Raw genomic sequence first — 21,235 nt, forward strand, 5'->3', positions numbered from 1 at the left:
GATACCATGTCTGATTGGTTGTTCACAGGGTGCTTTGTGACAGTTTCACAGAGATATGGAAATATGCAAATTATATGAAATCATAAATATGATAGGTATAACAATATCTATTGCTGTTTGTTTCTGGCACTGCCCACAGTGCACTAGCACTTTCCTGAGACAGAATCTGATAACATACCAACTTTGAGGAGTCTCAGATTTAAGCACAGACATGCAATCAGGCAGTCAGATGATGATGATGATGCAGAGAGCAGATGGGGTCACTTGGACAAAGCCTAACAGGCAATACAACAATATAATTATTTCCACTTATTCAGTGCTGTGTCTGCAATGCAACAGTGAAGAGGAATGAGTAAGTATCTTGTGAGGTGAGTTGTTCCCATTTTTTTTTTATAGATCAAAAGATGAGAGGAAAAAAAGCTCTGTGATTTGCTCAGTTACAAAGCTTTTCTATAGCAGACCTGGAAGGAAATCAGAGAGCTATTTCCCAGCACCTGCTCTCTCAGCCTGAACAATCCACTGACAATAAAAAAATCAACAAGGAGAAAAAAAACCCAGATCAATTAAACCATATAAACCCAGAACTTTGGTGATGAATCTGCAAAATCTGGAGGAGGACACTGGGGCGCTTCCATTATGCAGAGAGCAAATTCTTCTCAAGAGATATGATATTGCCAGGGCAATACCGTGGTGTCTACAGGGGTTGAGTCAGAATCTCACCCCCAAGGCAGTCACCAGCAGAGGGGGGCCATGCTTTCCTCCTTCCTACGAGTGTTGTCACCAGGACACAGCACTACCAGCAAGAATTCACAGCATTGGCCAAACAAAGCATTTCAGTGCTAAAACGTCAGGGGAGCATATCATTCTCCTGGGCAGTACTTCTCAGAATAACAAAGCTCAGTGTATTATAGGTCAGTCTAAGTCCTCCAGATACTGAAGCAGAAAGTAGCACGTAAAGCCTGGAGACATCAGAGATTTCAATAACTAGAATCTATGCATGAGACTCTTCCAGGAGGAAAAGAATTCACTTGTGGTTTGTTTCTAACTGGTACCCCGGGAGAATTGTAAGTAGTATCTAGCTATTTGTACTGAAGCAATGAAGAAACAAATGAACTAATTCTAATGTCTTTGTTTTGGCAAACAGTTAAGAATGCAATAATGTCTAAGGTTTGAAATGTAATAAGGGAAGAAATAACATAAATGCTTTAATTACCTTGTTTTAAAGTATATATTGTAGAGGTAGCTGAGAAGTTTGTGGCTGTGATCACATTCTCTCTGTTTGAAGTATCAAGTTCCACTCGCGTCAGTTTTTCAACATCGCTGTGGAAACTGCTGACTTCCCCGGTCGGGAAGGTCGCGTTGGTCAGATGGCCATCGGAGTCATACCTGCAAGACATGACATTACAGAGCCATGAAAATACATCACTATTGTCTTGTAGATACTCCTAAAAGAAAAAAGCAGGGAAAAAAGCAGGAAGCATTGTCAACAGTGTGCAATAAGTAACAAGGTAAGAATCGGTCCATTTAGTCACTCAAAACGCATTCATTCTCTAATCCGAATTCCTGCTTAGACTCTTTTTCAGTGGTGCTGGATAAAATACAACTGGGAACAGCATGAGATGCTACCTGCATCACCGAGCTTCTGGCAGAGGTTTCAGCGCTGCGCAGGGACGGTCGGGGTCTGACCCGTGGGGATGTGATAGAGAAGTGCAGCCGCTGGAGGTCACTCGGCGCTCAGGCAACTGACTCACCCCCAAAAAGGCGTTTTTCTTACCCAGAAGTTTAAATAAAACCAATTCTTCGATTCTGCGCCACTCAAAAACTGCCTTTTGTCGCTGATGTGTGAAGTGCACGACATGAATGGTGAATTTAAAAAGGGGACCTAAAGCGTAACAATAGCGATAAAATTAGATTGAAATCTGCAGCGATTAAGTTGCCTACATGGTTTTTACTCTTGTGTTACGTTTCCCACAGGCCTACTCAAATCAGCAGGAACTTCTCATCACAAGTAACGGCACCAGAATCTAGAGCACCACATTTTAGTTCACCCAAATTTCATCAGTGCTAAAGAAATTCTTTTCGTTTAAGGTACTTTATGTGAATTGGGCCATGTTATGAAAAAGTCAATAATTAATTCAAAAGCTCTGAAGCAGTGTTTCTAATGGGTCTTTTCAGTTCTACAGATATATTTGTTCTTTCTGATGGTTCACATGGAAAACAACGCACAACATTGCTTGGTGCTTGATACTGTTTCATATTAATGCCTTCCATCTTATAAACCTTATTGATACTAACATGTTTTTATTCATCTAAGACACCTCACTGATACTGCAGATGTATTTGCATGAGTAAAACCAACTCATGTTCATAAAATAGAAGCCTATTTGTGCAGGTAGGAAAGTATAATTAAGTTTTTATGTTTTATTAACTGTCTCCCCTCATTCACAAAATGTATCCTCAGCTGGTATATCAACCGGTAAAGCTCCGCTGCCTTCAATGGAGCTCTTCCAATTCACATCAGCAGACAATCTGGCTATGTCCTTCACTTTAATCTGTTGGCATCATTTCCTTAGGATCTTTATTTCCCCCTAATTAGTCAGACAAAATCTATATGTCATAAGAAGTGCTGGTGAAAAAAAAAAAAATCGGGAATTTTCCTCTTCTCCCCAGTATAAAAAAGAAAAATAGAGCAGCTGTTCTTTTCAAATGAAACACTGGAGAATGAACTAGTGACCATCTTGTGTTTTTTGACAAATAAATGAATCAAATGTTAAATGCAATGTAATCTCTCTCTCTTTCACCTCCTGCTGCCCTCACATACATCACACAACTTATTTACATTCCACCCTCATGCTGGTTCTGTGCAAACTGACTGGGTGCCACACCCAGCGATTAAAACTGACTCAGATCACTACTTTTCATCATTAGAAAAATCCATGGACATGGGGCAGTTATATATTTCATTTATTGCTTGATCGAACAGATATGACAGCTTGCTAGGTTATTTGGATTTTCTACTGTACCATAGAAAAATCCCCAAATCATGCAATTTTATGGCGTAAATGCAGCCAGATTATTGCAATGTACTTGTGTGCAAGACTCAGGATTCACCTCTGGTAAGGATCCAGTTTTGCTCCTGACAGTGCTGATGATCAGATACAAAACTCCCTGTGTAGCTGAAAATGGGTTAAACCGTTACCGGATGGCTGGCCAGATACAGTATTGAATTATAATGAGACTACAGCACATGCCAATGGACTCTTACTCATGTAGATGGTCCTACTAACTTCAAGGAGAACATGTACATTAGTGTCTCGGTAATGATTGCACAGCGTGACCATCTAAAGGGTTGTTTTAATTCCAGATTGCTCCAAGAAACCCAACCCTCCAAGGAGGGCTTCTGCCACCTTCCACATGATGAATAGTAGCACACTGGGACTCAATTCCTGCAGAGCAATGTCCTACCCATACTAATAGGGGCAGAATCACAACATATTTCTTAATGTTAATTTGGGGCCCAGTTATGCTGCTGTTAATCATGTTGGTGACCATTTAATCATGCAAATAATTGCATTGATTTCAGTACTTACATGAGGAAGTGCTCACCAATATTTGAAATGCACACTTGGGGATATAGCTTCACAATCCGTTTGCATTTCTATGTCTAGCACAGTTAAGAGTCATATCATTTCGAAGGGAAAGCGGTCTAATTAATTTTTTCAGAGAGAGTTGTTTCTTGCAGGTGTTTTCTTGTCCTTGATTTAATAGAGGCCCAGTGCTCCCCCTCCCCTTTTACAGCTTTAATGATACAATATTAAAAAAATCTAGATGACTGAAAATTGTACATTAGCTATAATTTTATGCAAGAGCTCTTTCAGTACTTCCATTCCATCAGATCAGAATAGATGGATGACAAGTACTTTTGTAGGTGGTTTTCTACCTCTTAATAATTTCCCTCTGTGAGTGAATCTGACATATAGGTAGATGTTCTGAACGGTTCATTATCTTTGCTCATATTCCCAAGTATTGTGTTGTTAAACAAACTCATCCCTATTTCAGCTTGACAGTGCCATGGGTTGAACTTGTGGATGCAAATGCAAATCTAGCTTAAACAGAGAAGATGATTCCAAGCAATTTGAAAGTTGCTCATAAGATAATTCTCTTAGCTCCAATACAATGTTCATATAGGACTCAGAGGCATTTCACATATAAGTAACCCCTTAAAAAAAAATAAAATCTCATTTTCAAACCGAAATCGGGTGTCAGTTCAGAATGTGACCTGCCTGGAAAATAATGTCTGGTTAAAGGATGACTAAGGACCATCACGCCCCATGGTCTATCCATGGCAGAAGGTGAGCAGCACCTCCTGAAAGCACATCTACTCATCACTGCGCTGATTAAAGTCAACTGCTCCTCTGACTGCTGCGGATTGGGTGACATCCTGTGTATCTGCCATTCAGGAATTTGAAAACTATTGGACTGAACATAAATATTAATGACACGGCTTCACTATTGAATTCTGCTGTTGTTTTTGTCATGCTAACAACTGTAATTCTGTTAGTTTCTACTGACTGATCTAGACTGGCAGAAGTGCACAGTGGACAACTCGAAGCATAAGTGAGGACAGCGTTACCTAGCCTGCGGTTAAAGCTGTGAAAGTACGACAAACTGTTTAATTCAGCCAAATTTCTTTGTGTTAATCATATGCATCGTATCTTTCCTTCCAAGGTACAAGTACCTCTTTGTGAAGAAATCGGTATTACGTACAATGGGAGGCACTTGCAAGCAGGTGAAGTCCTTTGAAAGATCTTACTCTGCTTGAGCCATACTTTAACCAACAACTTGCCAGAAAACAACTGGCACAAGCAATAATTGTGTGAAATGGTTCACGCTCAATGTCAATGGGACAGAGTAAGAATACTGAGATTGAGAAGTACATGACTAAAAATGATCTGCTCTAACATGCTCTAACAATCAAGGCCCTGCAACAATGCATGGTGTTCAGCATTTTAAGAAGTAATAGGCATGACTTGGAGCTACTGTAAAAGCTTTTTGAACGTGTCATTGGTCCATGGTCTGGACTGATGCCATCCTCAAGTAGGGATTTAAGTGGATCACTCTCAGTGTTGAAATTATTACAAAGAGGCATATATTTTAAGTCAGTTCTGCTTATAACAGGTAACACTCAGATCAGTGTTTAAACAGCACCAGGACAACAGTGTGCTTTGTCTTGTTGCAAGATAATTTAAATTTATATCAATACATGCCTGACAAGGACAACTGAACCAGGAAGGTCCTGTATGGTTTTGTTTTCCAATATATTGTAAAAAATGGCCCTCTCCAATGGTTTATACTTATGTCCACCCTATCAATTTAGTCTTTGGCAGAATAATAGAGGGCAGGATGAAAAAACATCCCCTTGAATAAAATAATCCCATGCACTAGGCAGCAGTTTTCTCTGCTTTTATCCTACTTCCATTTTAAGAAAATGTAATTCTCAAAACCTGTAATGATGGTGACTCAACTACCTCTCCAGGTGACTTATGCAGTAACTTAATACTCCTCAATGTGTTTTCTGTTCATATCTCAGCCGAAAGGCTTTTCATTTTAGTTTTTGACCATGAACTCCTATGCTGCACAGAAAGCAGGCTTTATTATCCTCCTTGGAGACTCTGAACTAATACTGCAATGTTAACATGATTTCCATCCATCACTTGTCACATCCTCAGACAAGGATTATGACAATTAATTATAAATAATGAGAAATCCTGATAAATCACACCTCTTTATACACCAAAAATGAACTTTCTCTTGGCTTGTCCTCTCTCTGGGACCAGATTGGGATGTTCTGACTGCATCTTTAACTGTCCTGTCTTGCTCTTTAGAAGTCCTGTCAAAGGTCTGCTGAACGTCTTGCTTACGAAGTCATTTCTACTCTCCTTATATATAGTCTTTTGCTATTACATAGCCTTTTGTTATTACATATCCTCTTCCCCTCCTGACAGAGACGAGTCTACTCTTGTCTTTGAATATTCCTTCCACTGAGATTCTCAATTTCCTTTGCAACGCTCCCTTCCCTGATGAGTATGCTAATTTTCCTCTTTTTGCCTTCCTCAGGAATTTTGCAAATTCCTGATTCATATCACAACTTGCCTCTACTTCTTTAGTTACAAAAAATTCCACAGCCACATTTTCATTTAGAGAAACAGATTCACAATAATAAAGTGCAAATGAAGTATAATTTCAGGCAGTTTCTGCTACCCTTAATGGGCACTGCATACAGAGCTTTTACATATGACAGCCCTTGGCACTTACGAAATGGTAGTGTTTCATTGTAAAAGCTTGTGCAACAGCACTGCTTGGCCTTTCTCATGCAGCGTTACTAGCAGAGTGTCTTTTTACATTACTAGAAATTTCAATATTCATTCAAAATACAGTTCCTTACATCAGGCATTTAATGTCATGGACTTACTCATACACAGTTGTCCATCCATTCTCATCGCTTTTGGTTGCTAAAAGCCCTGTGTTTCCAGGATATGTCATCAGAGCCAGGTTGTAGCCTTGGGCATAAACTCTTTTCAGAACCCCATTGCTGCTTATGGTCAGCCAGTACACCTGGCCGCCCGGCACCACGACCCACAGGGGCAGCCCACTTGTGTCTCTGCGGATGTGAACTGAATTCCCGTTGCTGCTGGTGATGGTGCCTATATCCCCTTCCCCGCTGTAGGTGAAATTGTAAATGTAGTCCCTCGTTATGAGGTTCAGCGTGTGGAGGTGGGTGCCGTTGATGGTGAACTGATACAGTTCTTGGTCCGCTGGTGACGCGATCTCATACATGTTCGTGTCACTGAGGTGAGCCTTGTTTCGGCTGACTGCACGGATGCGAACGTTGCCAAGGTCTGCTATGTACAGTGTGTCATCAGGAGAGACTGCTAGAGAAGAAGGTGCTTTCAGCTTTGCATCTTTGGCATATCCACCATCACCTGGAGGAGAAATGGTAATTTTAGTAATCCGTAACGTCCATATTTAAGCTGATCCCCATAGCCTGACACTGCTGCTCCTCAGTATTATTTACAGGTCAATAAAACAGTTTCTTCTTCCAACTAATTAAATCCATATTATCTAAGGTTGGTGCAATTCTAAATCAGTCTCAGTGAAGACAAACAAGAATATAAATTATCTAATTTACACCATTTTTGCTCAGGCTCCTGCTTCTCAGGAATGCATTAATGGCCAAATTGTGAAAGAAAAAAACCCATGACACCTGAAGTTTCATTCCCCACTATTTGTCTGCTGGCATGTAGTTAAAGTAGAATTCTGTTATAAAAGCCAGTAATTCAGCTAAAATGACACTGAAGCAAAGATTAGTTTATACCTATTAAAAACTCACCACTACAGGAAACAAAACAAGAGTAATAGTAAAAATGGGCATTGAGAAACCACCCCTTCCAGTATCAGTTGATAATTCACTTGATTTGTGTATTTTAAGGTTTGAAGAGGATATTTGCATTATCATGGGCTGTATATGCATATCAAAATGACTTTACATGATCAGGATTTTCTGTAACTAGCAGGAAAGCAGATTAAACCTCACTCTTAGAGAAAAACACATTACTGTTTGCATTGCTCCCCTTCTCCTGACTGAGAAATGAAATTTGGTGGAGATTTTGAGCGTACCCAGTGCTTCCTTGGAGATGGACAAAGTAGCTGGTCTTCTGACCTTGCCTTACACCAACCCAGCACTGGCACAATCATTAGATTTCCTCAGCACTGAGGGCAGTTTGCCTCGGTAGGAACCCTGAACAGGATGCTTTTCAGCACCGGTCTGCCATAGCTGTAACGGAAGCTGGCAGCACTCGGCAACGCGCATGGAGCTTTGACTGTCATTACAACGCCGGGTCAGCAACCCACCTTCTCTGGTAGACCATTTGCATTTTTTTTCTCTCCATTCTTGACATACTTAATGTTTTCTTGTCAGTAATTAACCTTTTACTTGAAATGGGAGGCTTAAGAATTATGATGACATTATGGAGCTGAACACAGTGGTTCTTAGAGATGACAACATACTGCACACCTCTGTCTATGGGACTGCTGTCCTTTGCCCCCTTATGAAATATGTTTTTATGAAAAAAAAAAAAAAAAGCGCCACAATTTGTTTTGGTGCGTGCAGGGCAGAGGAGCTGTGTTGCTGAGAACATCCAGTGGTGCAAGAAGACCACCAAGACACACCAAGAAGAAGAAATTCTGAACATTATGTGCTTGCATCATTTTGCTGACTGCAGCGTGACACGAGTGATGAGAAGGCATAAGCTAGTGTTTTTCACTGGATGTGAAACACCTTGGTAGTCTTCTTGGTAAGACGGGCTGCCTGATCCAGTAACATTTAGGTGCGATCTGCACTGGGGCTGGTACCATCTTCAACACGGGCAAAGACAGATGACACAGAAAGCCAGACTTGGAGCTAATTTTGAATGGTGTGTAATCTCTGTATCAAAAGAGGAAAAGCTAAGACCACCCTGAGGTCCTCCAGTGCCAACTGGAAGACTCACATCTCTACATCCAATGGATTAAATCCACAAAGAGCTGCTCATAAGGTTCTCGGCTTTCCAAGGAATCATTGCTCGTCTCCTTCCCCTTGTTGCTTTGCTCATCTGCAACTGTGCCAGGGGAATCTCAACAGATAAGAGACAGGAAATAACTAGCAGCACCTTACCTGAAAAACAGTCACAATTAGGATCAATCTTGCAGTCACAATCTGATGGGGCTCCGGCGATTATAGAGATCTCACCGTTGGTTGTGACCTGTTGTATACGGTTGATCTTTCTTTCATCTGTCTCTGCAATGTAGAGTATCCCACTGTGAGATACTGCGATCGCCCTGGCCGACTCCAGGGTCGAATGGATGGCCACCTTGCTGACGATGAAGTGGTCGATGCCTGGCACCTGGCAGTGAATGGGACGCCCTGCAATGATTCGCACACGCCTGTTCTCAGAGATCTGCAGGACAATGTTGTTGTCCAGGACATACAGTGAATTGTCTAGAGGGTTCACTGTGAGGTCTGTTGGCCACTCTAACCGCACCTGGAAAAAAAATAAATTAAGGGGAAGGCAGAGACAAAGAAAGAAGAATGATTAAGACAGTAAGGCAGTTTCATTCAACCGTCTCTGATCACCGTGCCATCAAGGCACCCAGCACTACTTACTACTACATACTTCTCTAGTATGAACCTTTAATTGGGTTTGGCAGAAGAAGTTTCAACAAACATACTCTTTTCTGAGGTCCAGCTCCGGTGTGGAACAAAACTTAATTTGAAAAGTAATTTAGCACCCTCTGAGAGGGATTTGCACAAGTCCATTAAGGTGGGAACTTTATTATACCTATGCAGTCATGCAAATAAAAACACACACTTCATGTCATGCAACATCAGCCAGAAAATTTTCCAGGTCTGAATGTTATTGTTTCAAGGTTGCAGTCAACACTGGCAGAGTGGAAAACAGTTAGAGGTTGTCAATGTCCTAACACTTTAATTGACTGTTAGTACAAAAGGAAAATGACATACTACAAGAGTATGACACATTTCCACAATTTATTTACTAAGCAAGAAATGTTAATAAGACTTATATGCCATAAGAAATATAAGCTCGTTAATTCTTTGTAACATAATAATACACCAATATATCACACTTCATGTGATACGACAGCCAAGCCATAATTACTTATAATGATTTTGCTTTGTGAATTCAGTATTTCAGTCGTGGATTGAGTAAATTCTTCATATTTAAGGTTAGCTTTTTGCCCTTTTCCATGCAGATGAGAGTCCCACCCAAGCAAAGTTTCCCAACCACGCTGGAGGAAATGCTAGAAGAATGACCTCACTCATCCGATACCTGTTGCATCAGGATCTGGAGGAATTAAACGTGCTCCCAATTAAAGGTGGGGCTGCCTGTCAACCTGAAAGACAGCCACTATGTTGGCTGCTGACTGCAGCACGTACTGGCCAAGGCTTCAAATTCCTCCTGTTGAGAAAGCTCAACGGGCAGTGCAGGATCGCTGATTTGGGATATACCACCACAGCGGACTGGTCCCTCTCCCCAGCTAATGGCCAGGGGAGGATGTGGACTGCAGCTTGTCTATGGAAAGGTCAGAGAACAACTGAGCCACCGAGATTGCAAGACAGCCTATTCTCATCTGTCTCAACATGCTTTGCTTGTTATCCTTCATGAAGAGATGGCTGCTTTTATCTGAGTGGAATTTTTTTGGACTAAATATTTCAATCATCAGAAAAGAATAAATACCAGGCTAAAATGTAACGGTTTTATATGCTTTACACGTCACAGAAGCTTCTATTATTTAATTTACTGATTTTTGTTGCTGTTTTTTCTCATTTTTCTACTGTGCTAATTAAAAGATCTATGAATTTAGAGACTGCAGATGCTAATACAATGCTCAGCGCTGAGGAATAACATATGGTGGAGTGTGTGGCCATCGCGAGCCACCTGCTCGCCTAGGGTCAGCTCAGGAACCAGGCTGGAGGCCAAGTCTCTCCCTTTCTCAAGCATCAGTATTTCCTGAATAATCTCATTTCCAGAAGTACATTGCCTGTTTGATAACTGATGTTTTAATAAAGTGAGGGCATTGCGGCTACCGTGTCTCGTCCTGCGTGGTTACGTGGTGCACCACACAATTATGAAGGCTCACAGAGTAATCGAATTCCTCCTTGTGCCCAGTCCCTTTTATTAGACAGCATAATAACTGGCATTATGACTAATGCTGTTGGGTTCAAGATCTCTTCTGAACCAGGTGGGAGAGCCCTTCCAAATGGTGATAAATGCGGTGAAACAGTTGGGAACAGATTTCTCGCATAAAGGTGCTGATTTCTGTGTGTGTGTGAGACTGCCCGCGTTCCACTCGCTGTGCTAGGGCTGGCTTACACACCGCTCTTAGCTCAGGCTTCAGCTGAGAGTTCACTGGGACACCAAATAAAACGCTTTAGTTAGCGTAAAAATCTCTACAAGGCTATCTTCAGGAAATTTGGAAAAAAACGTATTTGCAATGTACCTTTAATGCAGAACGTTTGATTGCTCTATCAAAGTAAATGGATTATTTTTAACGGGAAACAGACTCCTTCAACTTTAACAGCCTCCTTCACAGGTCGCTCTGCTGTAAAAATAATCTCTGCTTATCCGTAACTAGATTATTAGTGATAAAAACTTTGGGCTGAAACTATTTTTGCCATAATGACTCTGCATAGCATTTGCCATGTTTTAATAGCTGGTTTTCTTTTGTGGACCAGCCACACTGCCTTTGCCCAGCGAGTAATTTGAATTCTTCTCACTGTGCACGTATGCCTGGTGTCTTGCAGATAAACAGGGACCGGTTGGGGTCAAAACAACTTTTTCTCTGGTTGATTTGAGGCTGATTTGGTTTATTGAGATAGAATAAACTTTTATGCAACTGTCCATTTCACTTGCAGCAATGTGCCTAAAGCTTAGTCTTAACAGCTGTTAACTGCAAGCGCATTTGCTTTCATACTGCTTACATCTGTAAATCTAGTTGCATTATGGTAAAAATAAGTAAAATTTTAGTTGGGAACATCTAAACCAATTTTGGTTACTACACCAGAACCGTTGCCTGGCTCTCTGCTCTGCAAAGCTCACAGAAGGTATGGCTACAGCTTCTCCTTCCTGGGTTTAAAGCGCTCATGGAAGTATTCCTGGTTTAATCCCAGGTGAAATATTAAAGCTAGCATGTACCTGTCTGGAGACTGCAGCATAAAAACCAGCTGCTGCTCACTGCAAGCTTATGCTAGTGCAACTGGAGGGGAAAAGAAGGTGAAATAGGCCAAGTAAAATCAAACATACACAGAAACACAACCCCTGAGCATTCCTAATCTGAAGAAGAATTTCACAGATTTAGAAAAAAATCTGCACTGTTCGTGTCAGGATGAGACTTCAAGGCATCTTAAACTGGTGTGAACTGGGGCCGCTGCAGCCCCACCCCAGCCCTTCTCCCCGTGCAGCCCCCGGCAGCAAGGCCAGTGTTTCTGTGCTGCTGCACAGAGCAGGTTCAGGACGGTTTGCTGGCTAAAAACTAATCACCTAAATCAGCTTAAAATGAAGTGTAACTGCACCCTCAGGTTCACTGTTACCTTGAAAAGTCATCAGTTGTTTTTTTTCTTTTAAAGCAAGCTGCCCTCTGGCAGGTTTCTGTGACCAAACCATCAGTTGTGCTTCATTCAGACCCAACAAACATATTCCAGAGAAGCACGTCAATTCTCATCAGATATGACTGTGCCTATTAAAAAGTTTTTTTCCAGACCAAGCCTCAGTAAGGATTAGAATATTAAATCATTTAATATACTTTTTAATTTGAAGCAAAACTTCACAAGCCCCTGTAAAAAGTCCTCTCCCATTTGTCTATATTTTTCTTAGAACTCAAAATTGGGCCAATTGCAGGAGGTTCTTCTCACATTTGATGGGTTCTTTTTTTTGAGCAGTATACAGAAAAGGCATTGCCTATTATCCCATTATAAACAAACAGACAAGGTTTGTTCAGTAGCAGTCAGGACCTCACATTCTTCACAGATTGAAATTTTCAGGTGACAATTCTGGTCTGGTTCACTGAAGACTGAGCAGATGCAATGCAAATCACTGCCGAAACAAGTGAACCCTTGAGCAATGAGACCTTTTGCATACAAGTATTAACATGTCAACTTTTCTGGGAATTCAGCATTTAACTGTCAAGATAAAGGCTCCAGCTATATCTAATAATCAATCTCTGGTTTGAGAAGTGCAAAATTAACACCTACTGGTCTGGCTTTCTAATACATTTTTTCATGTCAACTGTTCTGGAAAACACAAAGTGCACTCAGGTGGCTTCAGCTGAAATGAATTTTCACTGGGAGATCTACATTTAGGTAGTTAAATAGCTCTCAGACCCAAATGTTATCTTTTTTTGTTTGTTTCTTTCTTGCAAAATATGCATGTGCTTGTATAACTATCTATCTATCTACCTACCTATCTGGTCTTGAAATATTTAAATATTTTTCCTGCAGCAAAGCTTGGCAACTAAATAAATAACGTGAGTCTTTTGCAAAGCAGCACCGATAGGAGAGCCCACACTCCTATACTTTTTAAACACACACGCCCGCACACGTACACACATTTAAGCGTTAGTTTGTGAAGAATACTGTTTCACTTTTGGTTTTGACCATATGGCTAAAACTTTCTGCACATTTTGCATGACATTTTACGGCTGTGGCATTTTTGGTACTATTTTAAACAAATCAGATCAACTCTACCGTTCATATCAAAGTGAGAAAAGTAAAGAGGGAAAAATTTATCCTTGTCTGCAGATGCAGGTTTCAAGAGCTTAACTGTTTGGTTGCGGGGGTGAATTTCACTGGGATAAGTTTCATTTATCATGGACTAAAAGAAGCTGCATAAATCCCTAAAAAGGCTTCACCATTGCTTTGATTCCTTGCCATGCATTCCGTGTATATTTTGATTCAATTTCACGTAGCAGCATGAAATTCATGCCAAAATTTTTCCGATAGTCCTGACTGATGGATTACTTCCTATCTGCACTGCTCAGCTTCAAGCACCTCTGTTTATGCTGCCTTTGCCTTTATCCAGCTCTACCGTATGCGTTTGCAGACCTGATTATAACATCCTCCATATCTCTTCTGTTGCTAACTTCCTTTTTCCGTCTCCTCTTATTTACACTCACCGCAGCTGTCGTTTCCAGGCCAAACCCTTTTACTCAAGACGACGTCCTTCCAAATAGCATTTTTCTCTCTTCCCACCCAAACCCTTCTTTCTCCTTCCCTCAGCGAGAGAAATAGCTCCGAGGAAGGACTCGCCCGGGCGGCCCACCAGGAGTGAGCGTGTAGGTTACCAGCCTGAAGGACACCAGTTCTGCTTCCATGAACTTTTTACAGGATGTCTCACTACATGTCTCTCTCTCTCTATTTTCTCACCGTTGACAACCACGGATAGTTTTTCATCATTTGCTGTCAGTTTGCTCTCACTTCTGGGCTCTCTCTTTTGTTGACACTGACACTGTCAGCTCCTCGCAGCAGCTTAGCTTCTCTCTTAATGGCACGCAGAGACACAATGCAGCTCCTGCGGTCTGACACCGGGGAACCCTTCCCCGCGGGGGGATTACAGCCGCCTCCCACGCTGGAGGAGCCTTTGTTTCTCATGCTCCTTATCCTGCATATTATAAAATTCGGAATGACACAGCTCAGCTGTAGCAGTCCACGCTCTAAACTTTACAAACGTTGCTCTCTCTGCACTCATCGTTCCCCAGTGAAAAACCCAAATAAATGAGTTTTGCAGCCTAATGACCGCTGTTTTCTGCCCTGGGGTGGGAAAGCAGCTGTGGCACATTTACAGATGCAGCTCAGAGGTCTGAGGCCACCAGTTCTCCGGCATCACGGCTCGGGTAGTCTCCTCACCAACCTGCCTTTGCTGTCAATTATTTCCAGCGGATGAGGGACCCAGCACAGGAACGCGAAGGCAAGGCACCACTCCAGTGGTTTTCACTGCTTCGCTTCGCTTCACTTGCCACAAGATTCGCTATGTTCTCGCTTTCCAGCTCTCTTCTTGTTTCATAATTTCTTTTTTATGATTTTTTTCTGCTTCGCAACTTCAAAGGCTGTATATGAGGAACCTTGGGTCTACTAAATCGATAGGAAAAGTTGATTTCTATAGGGAGAGGTTTCACATCGTCTTTATTTAATAATAGAGGGAATAATATCCAGAATCACATAAGCCCGTTGACTATGAAAATCAATGGGACTTAGATTCCTAAGCCATTTAAGTCTGTTTAAACATGGTACCCACAGTTTATACAGGCTATGAAAGAAATACTTTGTTAAATGCCCAGAAGGAATTTACAAAGTATTTTGAGTAGGCTGGTACCTCTGAGAGGAGGAATCTTAGACTCTTCAATTAAAATATCTCAAAATAGACTATGAATTTGAATCTAACCCAAACGCGTCTCCAGTGCTGGCGTGGGAATAGATGTCCTCCAAACATACCATTGCAGTTAATTTGCATGGCCAGGAGGAGGGAGCGGGACCAGGTGGAGATCCAGCTAACAACAGGGCTGCTTCCATTTTGCCTCAATTCCTAACTTGCGCTTCTAGGTCCCGCACTTGTCAGACGAGGTGGCACAAAAGTAAGGTGGCATAAATCTTAATAAATCTCTCATTAGTTTTGGCCTCATCTTTCCATTTTGGGCTCAGAAGTTCTGGATGCAGAAAGCCAGTGTGCTGCCAATGCAGAAAAGGTGGGAGGAAGATCTTGAAAAGCTTTAATTGAGACAGTAATTAAAAGCTACTTGAGAGCAGTGAGAGGTTGGAGCTAGTACGTTACGGTGTCTTTTGCTTCCAATAACTGCTGAGGTTCATAAAAGCATCTGGCCTGAAAACTGAGTGGAAGAGAGGATAAATGGAAAAGAAATTTCCAAAAATGAAGAAAGCCAAAGCCCTGCCTTGAGCGACACCAGCCGCTGTGAATATATCACCCGAATACTCCGACTCTGCCCTCAATCCTGAGTCAATCTCAAAATTAAAATTTAAATTAAATTCTGGAAATTAAAACTTCCTACGGATTTGTGCTCAGGAGACTGTCTCTCCAGGATCGTGACCTCTGACAACAGCACAGCTTCTCAGGGCAGCGCTCCTTCCTTGGGCCCCAGGGCTGCGCAGAAAGCGAGACCAGGAGAAGCGAAGGACGAGGAGCCACTGCCAGAGGTTGCCAGTCGGGCGCGCGGGAGCCAGAACTCCCTCCTCTGCCAGATCAGGGCTGCAAAACACATTCCTGCAAGGATCAGAACAAATGCTAACTCCACAGCTTTCACAAGAAAATGCAAATTCACTTCTGTGATTTAAGCTTTCCCTTAAGAGTTACAGCATCAAACTCAGAAACACAACTTCTGCAAGTGAGAGGAAGAAGGATGGGAAAATAGATATTCTGCAACTCGTGTTTATGGCAGGGCATCTTCTCTGGCAAATTCCTACGACTATGCGCAATTCAATAATCATAGCTTTTTTTAATCCATTGTAAGAGTGAACTAATTCTTTACGAAACTGTGGCAGTAAACCCCCAACTGTGGCAGTAAATCCCCCCCCCGCTACCAAAACCTTGCCACGCAAAACCAACGCAGGCAGAGAGTTAAAGCAAAACAACTATAGAAAAGTTTGATTTTTATCTTTCAATGATACATTTTTTTTCTCATGGATATAAAAAAAATTCTAGGCAGAAAAAGCAACAGAAGTAATTTGAGTCCTTTTACAGAAATGAGCACTAAGATTGTTATCATGACATGATTTTCTGCAACTAATTTTTCACAAGTATTTGCAAAATGAATGTAATCTAACTAGCTGTCACGCTGCATTGAAAGCAAACACACACTGCTCTTAGACTTCCAACAGCTAATAAAAAAAAATTAGGCATCTTGCATTTTGCAGAACAAACACGACAACTGCATTCCATGCAGCAATCCTTCTACGTGAACATTTACATTGATTAGATACTTGCAAGAAAACGCTTTGGAGAGTGTTTGATTCTAGTCTGAGACTGTAAGCAGGCACTCTGCTTTAAATTTCTGTCAGCTAAGGGCATTGGTTACCGCTGCGATACCTACTTGGATATGCATTATCAGACTGTGCCAGAAAAGCTTACACGGATAAAGTTTAGGACTAATGTTTTTTCAAGCAAAATTCACTCAACTAAATAATGTATCTCGAGCCCGGGATGGATACAACCTGGATGTAAGAGGCGAGGCACTGGGTTTTCTTGCCTTCCAAAAAGGCTCTAAACAGAGATTTTAAAACATTTACAGTAGCTGAGCTTGAGATCTAGAAAGGCACAGAAAGGCTCCAGATGTAGAAAGGCTCCAGATGTAGAAAGGCTCAGGAAAGCTCTACAAAGCCTCTTGCAAAACAATAACAACAACAACAACAAAAGGGGTGGGGGATGGGGACGTGTAGGAGACCCTAGAAGGGGTCCCTGGAATGTTCTGTATTCAGAAAGGGCCCGTAATGGCGCTGGATCTAGAGCAGCTTGCTGAGCTAGACGGGGCTGCAGAAGGGCTCTGGAGAAGTGCTAGGCAGGCTTTGAGAAAAAGCTCTAAAAGGCTTCCAGACCATCCCAGGAAAAAGATCTAGTCAGTCTCTAGCCATGCTCCAGAAGCTATGCATGTCTTAGCATCCATAAAAAACCCCAAACCACACCACTCTCTACATCTAGAAAGCCCCCAGATCTACAAAGGCACTAGATGTCTTCAGAAAGGCTCTCAACATCTATAGCAAAGTTCCAAATCTCAGGACCTCAGGCTCTCAGCAATTTCTAGATCTAGAAAGCAACAGGAATCTCTAGACTGTGCTAGATCTAGAAATGTCCTTTTAAAACACCTTCTTTCTTTATTCCTTCAAACTAAATCCAAAAAGACTGAAGCAAATAGCATAAATTATAAATCCTTCTGGATGGGAACACACAAAAATCATTTCACAATGAAATTAGTTCCTTATGACTAGGATACTTATACCAAGTTTCAACTATTTGACCTTTTCCGATTCCCCAAATTTTTGGCATAACTTTCATAAGCCACCCAATGCATTTATTATACTTCATGGTAGTAACAGCAAAAAACAGGTTGGGTTGTTTGTTTTTTTTGTGTCAGTATTGATATGGACACAGAAATACAACTCTGAACTGGCAAGAAAAATAGAAGAAAAAAGAAATACATATGGATGGAGGACCTAAAGGGTTTTACATCATATCATGACTTTCCCCAGTTCTCACCAGAGACAGCTACATGCTGTTCAGTTTCCCATTTTTGCTTTGAGCAGTTGATTGAATGGCTATTGAGTGATGTTCAGACATTTATGATTTTCCTTCAATGTGACCTACATTGCTAAACTTCATAAATTTATTCTCCAAGGCAGTGTATCATTTTGCATGCCATACCCATCCCAAAGGAATCTATCAGCAGGAGATGAGGCCCAGTTTGTAAAAGCTGAATGTCCTTCAGACATTTTTAGCTAATTTGTTTGTAAATGTGAGTGTTATTGTCGGAGTAACATACTGCATAAAATGGCACTCTCTATCATTCTGTTCGCGTCTCTCTGTGGCCCAAACTTCATAAAGCACAGCTATAACCGTAACCTCTGCATGGCACACTACAAATGGAAACAACCAATTTCTGTCTTGACATTTGCATTTTTTTTTTCCCCTCCGCTGACACAGTATCTTTTCATCATTTTTTTTTCCTTAGCTGAAACAAGGGTAGAAAAGATGCTGAAGCAAACACAGCATCAGGAAGAGGGGAAATCAGGCATTCTCAGCTGTCATTGCCCAGGCTGCAGCTCCTGCCACGTTACCTTCTGTGGTTGTCACAGCCTACTTTCCTTTGACTTCAGCAGCTCGTAAGCGTAACTCAGGGCAAACTTAGTCCTAATAATAATACTGGAGATATCACTAATATCTCCAAAGCAACACTTCCTGGTACTAAAACCTCTTCAGTCTTTGTTTATAACCTGCTTTGAGACTTGAGAAGTACCCAGGCAGCAAGGGAACACCACCCTCTAGAGTTCCCTCACGCTGACATGCTTCAAAGTCCTGCCCTTTCTAAGCTGTTATTATTACAGTGTTGTTTTGACAGGATCTGCAGACTTTCAGGTTCCCCTTATCACCTGGAGCAATTTGTAGGCCAGAAGTATCACTGTGCTGGCTTTTCTGACCGCCCTTCTGCCAGTGACTGCGGTGCAATTCTTCCATACAACCATACCCATGCTTTCTTTTACAGCTTTGAAATGCAGCAGTTTGCAGCTATGTAAAATTTCAACGACCTGACAATAGAATTAAATGCCTCCATCATTTCTTTCACTTACACTGGTTTTATGCCTTTATTTCTGTAAGCTTTCTCCTGATCTGTGCTGTTGTGAAGACAGACCAGGAGTCCAAAGACCAGTCCTTGCTCCTCTAAGACGTAGGACAATCTTCCTTTGACCTAGTCAATGCAACAACTCCTATCCCAGCAGTGTGCAACATGCCTGCAGGAAGGACACCACCACCTCTGGTGACTGCTGGCCTCAAACTTGCCCTGTACTCAAACTCCAGACCTGTGCTGACACATTTGGTCTCCCTCCTCCTTATGCTGTGCAACATTTCCAAATGCCCAAATTGGAATACCCGGAGCAATATGACAGGCTTGGAATAGAGGCAGTAATGACAGCTCCACCTAAAGCTCAAGTATTATTGTTATTCACGTTATAACACACAAGACCTGTTGCATCTGTGGGAGGTTCATGTAGGAGTTGCCTCCATCAATGCAGTTATTTCTTAAATCACAGGCAGGCCTTGTTATTAGTGGATGTGGATGAACAAGTGGATTAAAAGAAAAGGAGAGGCATTGTCTGCTTGGCCTGTCTCTGCCTGCTCCCACCAACATCGACATTCCCTTCTTGGGGCTTGGACTCCAGGACGTCAGGGACCAGCTTTCACTATCCAATTACTTATGGTAGCTCTGCAGTACACGTAGAAACCACATACACATGTATGTATATAGACATAGTATTATATGCATATGTAAGTATATATTATGTGTATATGTATTCTTCATATATTTTGTCCACTCTCTCTCCTCAACAGATGAAAGAAGTCAGATGTAGTCACCGATACATCTCAACCCGTTGCAGACTCCCACCACCCGGCAAAGCTGCACTAAGCATTTCCAGCAGCGTAATTCAGCACAGCAGACGCAAGGCCTCTGCCACAAATAACTTATCAGCTCGGCTCCATTGTACTGAAACCATATTTAAATGAGAGAGATGTCAAAGGCTACTTGTGCATAAAGAATAAAAAGTGAAGCAACCAGGTAAGTTGGTTGCTTGGGAAAGACTGAGAGTCATGAGCAGAGGTCCGTTGGGTCTCCTTCACTCCACCAGCAAGTGTCCAACGCTCCCTGCCTCAACAATCAAAGAAAAGGACGCAATCGCTGGAAGAGTAGATTAAAATGTACATAGTCTTTTACTCAGTAGTAATGCATTGTTTATGGTGGATAATTGAAATAAATTGCTGTTTTGCAGGTGACCAATGCAAAAAGAGCACTTGGGCTTTAAGGAAGAAATTATCGTGTGACTTCATCACATGCTATCTTGCTTCTATGACTAATATTTCAAATTCGGCGATAGAATAATTTGATTAGAATATAAATTAGCTGTGATGAAACCATCCTGCTTTCTGTCTGATATTCTAAAAATCACATTATACACCTACAAGTTTGATTCATGAGCTCTTACAGACTTTTTTCCACCTGAGGTCCTAATCCGATGAGCCTCTTTTCTCCCAGTTCCTGTGAAAGAAAGGCTGCTTAACCTCTCCTCTAACCCTGGGAAAAGATTACTTTATCTTCTACCCAAAGATCCTTTTTTAAAAAGGCCTTCAGCTTGCTTTTGCTTCAAAGCATGGATACTAGTGACTGCTTGTTCCTGCATATGCTATTATGGCCGGAATTATTTTGTGTAGGCTTATGGTTTCCAAAGACCACCGCTTAATTAATTGAGGGGAGACCTCAATTTTCAGTTTTGAAAAGGTTTGACAAAGCTCGGTAAAGGCTCTGTCCGCTACCTGTTCTGGTCTGTTTTTCAGCAGCGCGCACATTCTTTTAGGCTGCAGTTGCTCCTCGCTACACACTCGCCACTCGCTACCCTTTCAATTAATCTGGGAACAGCACTCAGCGAGAAGCCCCCATTCCACTGAAGTCAGGGGCAAAGCAGTTCCTGGTTTTGCTGGGGCCACGACTTCCACTCTAGTTAGCTTCTCCGGTACTCCAGCAAAGCCGGAGAAGAAAGAACTTGAAATTAAGCGGCAGAGTAAAAAGAATCAAAGAATAAGACAACTTTATACTGGAAAAAAAATAACAGCTTTTCTGGGCTCCTTCGTGCAGCACAAATTAGAAAAAAATAATAATAAAGGTCTTTTCTAAACAGAAAAAAGATCTGAAAGTCATCTGTAAGGGAAGACCACAAATAAAAATTAGAGGGCCTATAAATTGTCATTTCTGCTTTGTGTGCTTTTTGTTCAGCAATTTCATGAATACACATAAAACACGTTTCTGCAAAGCACTGAAAAACGCAGTTCAGAGATTTGGAATATTTATGAAACATTAATTACACATAATTGGAACAGTGTATCAAAAGCCTCACACAGGTAGAGGACTAAAA

At 41.6% G+C, this 21,235-nt stretch overlaps 1 protein-coding gene across 2 annotated transcripts in view; it reads right to left on the bottom strand.

The window, feature by feature from the left end:
- TENM1 (teneurin transmembrane protein 1) overlaps nt 1-21,235 on the bottom strand; it is a 337,672-nt gene that overhangs the window by 17,005 nt on the left and 299,432 nt on the right. For both annotated transcript variants that reach the window (XM_075763591.1, XM_075763590.1), the window contains 3 exons: nt 8,714-9,080; nt 6,473-6,983; nt 1,214-1,386 (listed from right to left, as the gene is read on the bottom strand). In XM_075763591.1, the coding sequence (XP_075619706.1) occupies nt 1,214-1,386; nt 6,473-6,983; nt 8,714-9,080 (1,051 nt within the window). The remainder of the gene's footprint in view (nt 1-1,213; nt 1,387-6,472; nt 6,984-8,713; nt 9,081-21,235) is intronic.

Source organism: Balearica regulorum, chromosome 11 (assembly GCF_011004875.1).
Source record: "Balearica regulorum gibbericeps isolate bBalReg1 chromosome 11, bBalReg1.pri, whole genome shotgun sequence".
In the NCBI taxonomy this organism is placed as follows: domain Eukaryota; kingdom Metazoa; phylum Chordata; class Aves; order Gruiformes; family Gruidae; genus Balearica; species Balearica regulorum.